A 7,764-nucleotide genomic window follows, 5' to 3' on the forward strand; every position below is an offset into this window, starting at 1 on the left:
TGTGTGCATGTAATTCGTTGGGCAAAATTTGTGGAGGAAAATAGAACCTTATCTTGAACGTTTGTCACATTTCCTCCCTCAACTAAAAAAGTATTAGGAGGAAAAAAGTTGATTAATCAGTGACCAAGGGGAAAGGGACATGTAAACAAGTTAGCCTTATTTAAGATTTGGAAATCAACAAAACATGACAGAAGCCATCGACGTTTAATTTGGAACTTTTTTTTTACCATAAGCTTCTGATGGGAGTAAGAAAAAAGACAGCTTTCTAAAACCCCTCGTGGTGAAATTCACTGATTTCATAGATTTCTATCCAATGTAATCCAAAATGGAGGGAATCTCTCACTTTCTGAACAAGTCATTTCATTTCTTATTTTTTGGTGAAGTTAATCACCCTTGATTTTACATAATTTACTAACTAATCCAATCCAATAACGTAGCAATGATGGCTGCTGTAAACTAATGAACTGAAAGCATCGGTTCTTAAGCTCTAGTTATGCAAGTCCTTCAACATGGTAACAAAATAAAGGCTCTAGCCCTTTGAAATAAAGTGCAAATAAAAATAGTGGAAGGGTAGAGGTTATGGCAGAAATTTGTCCAGTTCCTACAGTTTGAAGAAAAGATGGTCGATACCCATGAATTTAGTGACGAAGTGCAAGGTGAAATATTTGGAACTAATATCAATTCAGCAAAATATTTGGAATTTTGAGAATTTGGCATGTACTTAAGTGTAAAATCTTAATTAGAACACTTTTCAAAAAAAAAATATCTCGAATCTTTCCTAGATATTTTCGTAAGACATGGTAGGGATTGTCTTTGAAGCACAACTCAAAAAAGTTGTTGGACGTATCCAAAAAAGGACTACCATGCATGTATCCAATAAAATTTCCAAGATATCTCAATGTATCATGCATGTATCTCTCTCTAGCTTACGCAAGCCAACAAAATCTGAGATTTTAATAACAACATACTAGCATATCATTAAGGACTTAATGAAGAAATTAAGTAAACTAGTTCCACAAGAATTTCTGTCTTCATACAAGACAAAAGAACCACCAAATGTATGTAATTCAGTAAATATTGTGCTACCTTGTACTACTTGATCTAATTGGTATTGTTGCCTTTACACCCATGAGTTACAAGTTCTCAAGTATGCATAACAAACGATTTCATAGGGAACAACTACTACCAATGCTGGAAACTGAAAATTCAAGAATCTGCAATGGGGAAAACAGATCCAATTCGATCACCCAATCGATAGCACTTGATATTAACCCCATATGGACCAAGCTGAATGTGGTTATCCTCCCTACCAACATAGAAACACAGGGTATACAAAGCAATTTCAAATTCAGGGCTCACTCCAACCAAAGTGCTGGATACAGATTTTAGGACACCATTCCATTCAAACTGAATAGTCAGAAGCTGAGCTTCAGAGTCAGGCTGCAAGTTACGGTGGCAGAGAACATTAAAAATGAGGTAGTTACAACATAGATTATAACAAATGTTTACCTACAAACTAACAGAACTGAGTTAAGTAAAAGAATCTTTTGTAATGAAATAGAACTATCAATGAAAATTTATAATTAAGGCTCTCATTGTTTTGGGAAAAATAGTAATTTGTTGTTGCTGAAAAATATTTTCATCGTGTTTTGGTGTCATGCTCATGCATGAGTTTATTACTTAATTACTTTCTTGTGTATGGTGCACCAAACTTGTATTTCTGTGCTTGGAATTGTTGCCAATAAAATAAGTTTAACAAAAAGCTACTCACAGTTTCTCCCCGTCGACGGGGAAAAATATATCCTTGATAATCAACTCTCCCCTTTGCTTCTTCAAGGTAAAACTGCCAAAATGCATCAACAGGTGAGATAGAAAAAGTCACATAATGACAAGATAAGTTCAAATTACAAATTAAAGGAACAATATATCTGTGCAAGCTTCATCTGCTTAACAGATTAATGACTTCACAAATAACAAGATAAAATACTTTTGGAAAGAAGCATCACAAAAAGTTGTGGGCAACAAAAAAAATAACAAAGAAATTAGCAGGTCTGAATAAGTACTTGTAGATATAGTAGCATGTCATTGGGAAAAGTATTGACTACACAAGACTATTGCAAAGTATTCTTAGCAATTTCAACTTTGAAGTTATTCTTCAAGGAGCCATATTTACAATAAAACTAGACAGCACAGTGACAAACTAATCCACAATAATACAATAGAGTAATTGGCTAGCCAATGAGACTGGTAATAACAGAATAATGGTTGAAAAGAGCATCAAATACGACTTCCAATATAACAAGTTAACCCACATTCAATTTGGCATGAATTGTGAATGGATAATTAGAAACAGGCAGAAAGAAAAACATGAGGTCATACCTGCAGCCAGTTATGAAAGCCAGAAACTTCACCACATTGTTTGGTTTCTCCAACAAAAACATGTTCAAAAGCAGAAGAGGAACCAGAAGTGCCACCACGGCCATAAAGGTCAAACCACAGACTGGTAATCATTCTTTTGAAATCTTGGTAATTCCCTGATACAATTTGCTTGGATGCAAGATACTTGTGAAGATACTTAATTGGTGCTGTTCTACTGATTTCTTCTATGAAAGAAGCTTGCTCTTGTCTCTCTTCAGATGTGACTACTTCCTTACATCCTTGATGTGGATTGTAATTATCTAAAAGTGAAAGAAAACGGGCAAATGTAGGCTTTCTGAATACATCATCGCTAACCCAAGTAAACAAGCTCCCCTGTGCCATATCTTCCTTTTGGTATACCTTTTTCCCTTCTCCACAGTCAATTTCATAGTGTAAGCCAGGTACCAAACGATTTAAATCAAGAGCCCAGAGTTTTTCACAAGCTCTTGACAGATCAGCAAGTTCATCTTCTGAGGGCTCCACATCAGCACCAACTTCAACCTCATTAGAGTATTCTTGCTCATCAGCAGGTCGTTTATAGCTGTTCCAGTTGTCCTTTTGAACCTACATCAAGTTGATAAGATTCATCATTCAAATTCAGACAGGGATGAAGCATAAAACATTCAGAACTGATTAGATCACAAATTCAGTAACAAAGTTAACATATAGTAGATTTCAAAGAAGATATACCTGTAACAGCAATATTAAACATAAAAATACAATCTGTTTAAAATGATACAAAACACTGAAAAAGCCACATTAGTTTTTTCATTTGACATATTGATTATTAAAATTAAAAGATAAACCTTATGTGGATGCCTTGAAGGCTTTCTACCAACAGTCTGCCATCCATCTTCACCTTCATCCACCTGAAAAAAATTAAAAAATCTCACCTAAATAGTTCAATTTTAATAAAAAAATTATCCCTATTATATACAGCATCACATGGAAAGAAGAAAAAGATTGTGCAATAACCAAACTTTCTCAACATTTTCAATGTTCCCATACTCTCATGAAGCCAAATTCTCAACTAACCAATTCAGTGGAACTTTTTTCTTGTACATAAATTGAAAAAAAAAAATCTTCTAATGTTTTTCTCCAACAACAAAGCTTAAACTGTAAGCACAGAGACAGATCTATATCACATAAAGGTAACAAGTAACAACCATTCGAACCAACAATAATATATGGCTATTGTTAGATGAATAAATAAAATTAGGTTTGAGCTACATTACATTTAAAAATTAAAAACATATAGTGGAGATCTTAAATTGAGATATGCAAACACATCATTTATAAACTTTAATACTAAGCTAAGGTGCAGCCATGCCATATCTCTGTTCAAAGTGTTAAAATTGCAACGAAGCCAAGAGAGATAGGAGGCGTGATTACCTTCTGGGGTTTGTAGGAACTTTGAGATTGGGGCTCCTCGTACTGAGGACGATATTGTTCCTGAATATAGAAAAAGGCGCAATAGAATAAGAATTAAGAACGGTTAAATGAATAGTTAGTTTATGGAGAAGAGTTTTTTTTTTTTTTTTTAATTAGCAAATGTTAGTTTTGTTTAAAAGAAGGATCAAGCCTGTGACTTTTTTTTTTTTTTACTTGGCTTCTTCCTTAACCATTCAACCAAACTTAAATCTCGGTTTATTGAGAAGAGTATTATAGTATTTAACATTAGAGGTAGAGGAGAAGTGAATGAGATTGAGCTTATGGGGCCTGTGTCTGTAACTATAATCTTGGCACTGTTCCTCCTATAATGAAAAAGATGATAAGATTACACATGTTTGTTTTGGGGGGATTGAGAATAATAGAGATGAAGAAATGAGACCTTGTGTTGGTGATGAGGAAGAGGGTGATCCTGCAAAAATGAAGAATGAAGAAATGAGATTGGGTGATGAAGCAAATATTAAAAAACATGGGAGTTGGAATGGTACTTGTTGATCCTGGGAGACGACTTCAGCCCAGGAGCTTCTACTACGGTCGTCTCTCCCGTGTTGTTGTTCTTCCCGATCGCCACCATCAGCTCCGAGAGCAACGTTGATGAAGCCGTTGATGAGACCCTCCATGTCGATGTTGTCGCCTCGTGATTCGGTGTAAGTATAAATGCATCCGGGCCGCTGATTTAACACTACACATTATAAAGATTACATTGCCTTGCCGACATCTCTTACCATCATGCCCAATTCATCAAATGGGTGGAAATCTTGTTTCAAATTATAAATTTGGAATTGATTTTAGATTATTATTTCTTTTGGAATAAAATGTTATGATTTTATATTATTATTTATTTTGGGAAAAAATGTTATGATTTTAAAATTTTTTTTTAAATGAAGTCATAATTTTTTTTATTTGTTTTGTAAATTAAAAAAATGTGATTGATGGTAACAATTTTTATCTTTTAATTAATTGTTAACATTGTGAATTAATAATTTTGGTTAGAGTTATATAACAATCAAATTTTAGTTAGAGAATCTTAGCTTTTATTATATAATTAATTATAATTATGAATATTATAAACTTTTTAAAAAATAATAATTGATTTTCAACTGAGTCAAATAATATTGTGTGATCTATATAGGTCATTTTATTTAATGGAATAAGATTTTTTTTAATTGTTATTATTTGTTGTATTATAAAATATTTAAGAATTGAATTTGATTCACAAGTTAAGATATAGTTACATTAATTTCATAATTTTATTTAAATAGATAAATATAATAGATAACTAAATCTATACATTAACATAACCAATTTGTTACTGCTAATTTAAAGGTTAGCATTATTTTAGTTAAAATAATGTTAAAATAATTTTATTTTAATGCATCTCAACTAATAAATTAATATACAATGAAAATGACTCTCAATTGAAGTTTAGAATAAGCAATTAAAAATAGATTGTCAACAAATGTTTGGTTGACATTTTTTTAATTAAAATACAAATTGTATATTGTAAATATTTATTTGTTATGGATTTATTAAAAATACTTATTATTACTTTTAATGATGACATTATTTAAATATTTAAAAAATATATTTATGATGCATTGTAATAATAATTTATCTCGGCATTTGTCGATCAAAAAGTATCCCTTCACAAAAGAGTTTTTGATTTTCTCTTACTTGAAGTTTTTCGTCCATATTTCTCAAGTGATGTCTAAGCCAAAGAACATGATTGTTACAAAACACATTTCGACAAATGATTATCATATCTTTCGATGGATTAAAATAGAGAGAGAATATAAATAGAGATAGTAAAGAGGATAAAAAAGCAATGATAGTCTCTCAAATTTGGAGTATGTATTTTTTACTCACATTTTGTAGTTGGATATTGAATATAAATCTCTAAAATTAATTTACATTCATATAAATATTTACATATAAATAAGACAACTACAAAAGATAAGAACCATTTGACTTGAAAGACATGATAAATTTATAAAACTCATTCACACGGTCATTAAATGTTATCGAGTTTTGGTAAACTTGCATGAAACTCGTGTAATTTTTAATTTTTTTATGTATATTTTTTAAATATTAGTTATATAAAAATTAAGTAATAAAATAATTAATAAATTGAAATTTTGAATTTATTATATGGCCATGTCTCTTCCTTGTCAAATGCTTGCCTAAAATAAATAAGATAAGTTATAACATTTTCAATGATAATTTTTTTATTAAAGATTATTCTATAAAGGTACCTGCAAATTATGATTATTCAAGTTGTTCTATATTGATCAATTCTAAGGCATGAGATGTATTAATTATTATTAGGTAAAACTTCTTTATCAAGAGAGTGGTCTATGAATGAATCATTATAGATTCTTTTAGAATTCAATATCCATGATTTCATTATCTATCAATTAAAACTATTAATCATAAAGATAACATATAAAATACAAGTTAAACTTGTGTATAATATAAATTATAATTGTAATCAATCAACAAATTCTGAATATTTAATGGAAATTGATATTTAACAAATTTCAAGAGTTAATTTGAATTGTACATAAAGATAAAAATAAATAATAGATCAATTATAATAAATAAATGATAAGTTATTCTAAAAGTGATTATCTAATCGTACTCAATTACACGTGTTATCAATTACAATGATATCAAGGAGTTTGCTTGATACACATGAATTTTCTTTTTTCCCTAAAATGTTGTTATTGATTCCTTGTAACGTATTACTATTCTATATTAAAATGACTATTTTAGAGTACATGTATGTAAAATTATTTATTAAATTTCAATGAACAGAATTAAAATTCAAAGTTTTATTAAGTAAATCTAAAAAATATATATTTAATTGAGTATTAAAATAACTTTTGACAATTTTTTTATCATTATTTAAATATAATTTTTTTCTTTGTTTCTTCTTTCCTAAATAATTTTTTTTATTAAATTTATTAACAAAAATTTCACATAATTAACCACTGAGATTAAAAATAATAAAAAATAGCAAATGTAATCAAAACAAATTACATGTGGATTATGATTAACTCTAAATTTAAAGACTTAAAACATAATTTTTGTGTTTCATGAAAATATTTTTATTTTTGTTCTGAAAAATTTGTTTAAAAATAATGAAAATATAATTTTTTAAAAATCCTACAAATATACGAGATAACTATAATTATTTAAATTAAATCACTCTAACATATATTTTTAATAAAAAATTAATATATACAAATATTTTAATTTACTTTAAATTTAAAGATAATACAATAATATAAATATAGTAGGATTTCATAGAATTTTTAAACAATATTCTCCATTTACCTTTTTTAGAAGAAAAAAAATATTTTTATTTTTATAATAATTACATAAAATATATTAATAATAAATTTTAATTTTTTTACGATATAATTGTTTTTACCTACATTCCATAAAAAATTCTATAAAAGTTAAATTCTATTATTAAAAACAGTATTTTATTTATTTATTTTCAAATGAAATAATATAAAATAATTTATATAAATGTTTGTTATAATTAAATGATAATGATGAAATAATAAAATTAAATTTACTGAATTTATTTTAAAAATTTAGTTTAATTTTTAAATGCTTATCTTTTGAATTTGTTATTGTTTATTAGTTATTATATTTTTTAATTAAAATATAATTAATAGTCTACTAAAATTTTTATAAACTGAAGATTATTTTATAAACTGTGAAAAAAAAAGACTAAGGATTTTTTGCAGAAGTTTGTCATTTAATCTTTAATTATCGGTTATAATTAGTCTCTTTTCTTTTTCAACACTACTAAATAATGTGTTTCTTTTTTCAAAAAAATAAACAATGCGTTAAATCGAAGCAGCATACCTTTCATTAAATGCATAG

The 7,764-nt window shown here is 28.1% G+C and overlaps 1 protein-coding gene across 1 annotated transcript; it reads right to left on the minus strand.

Annotated features, from left to right (window-relative positions):
- Positions 1-951: 951 nt before the first annotated feature.
- On the minus strand, positions 952-4,538 carry LOC114393535 (poly(U)-specific endoribonuclease-B-like). The gene is made up of 7 exons (XM_028354888.1): positions 4,356-4,538; positions 4,250-4,279; positions 3,811-3,870; positions 3,225-3,287; positions 2,380-2,982; positions 1,772-1,843; positions 952-1,440 (listed from the first exon to the last, which is right to left on the minus strand). Exons 1-7 carry the CDS (start codon positions 4,485-4,487, stop codon positions 1,207-1,209), a joined length of 1,194 nt encoding a protein of 397 aa, XP_028210689.1. The 5' UTR covers positions 4,488-4,538; the 3' UTR covers positions 952-1,206.
- Between the last annotated feature and the right edge of the window lie 3,226 nt (positions 4,539-7,764).

Source organism: Glycine soja, chromosome 17 (assembly GCF_004193775.1).
Source record: "Glycine soja cultivar W05 chromosome 17, ASM419377v2, whole genome shotgun sequence".
Lineage (NCBI taxonomy): Eukaryota > Viridiplantae > Streptophyta > Magnoliopsida > Fabales > Fabaceae > Glycine > Glycine soja.

Coding starts and splice junctions, on each gene's coding strand:
- LOC114393535 (XM_028354888.1), bottom strand. CDS start 4,487: ATGGAGGGTCTCATCAACGGCTTCATCAACGTTGCTCTCGGAGCTGAT. Junction 2,983..3,224: donor CTTCAAGGCATCCACATAAG/GTTTATCTTTTA, acceptor AACTTGATGTAG/GTTCAAAAGGACAACTGGAA. Junction 1,844..2,379: donor GCTTTCATAACTGGCTGCAG/GTATGACCTCAT, acceptor GCATTTTGGCAG/TTTTACCTTGAAGAAGCAAA.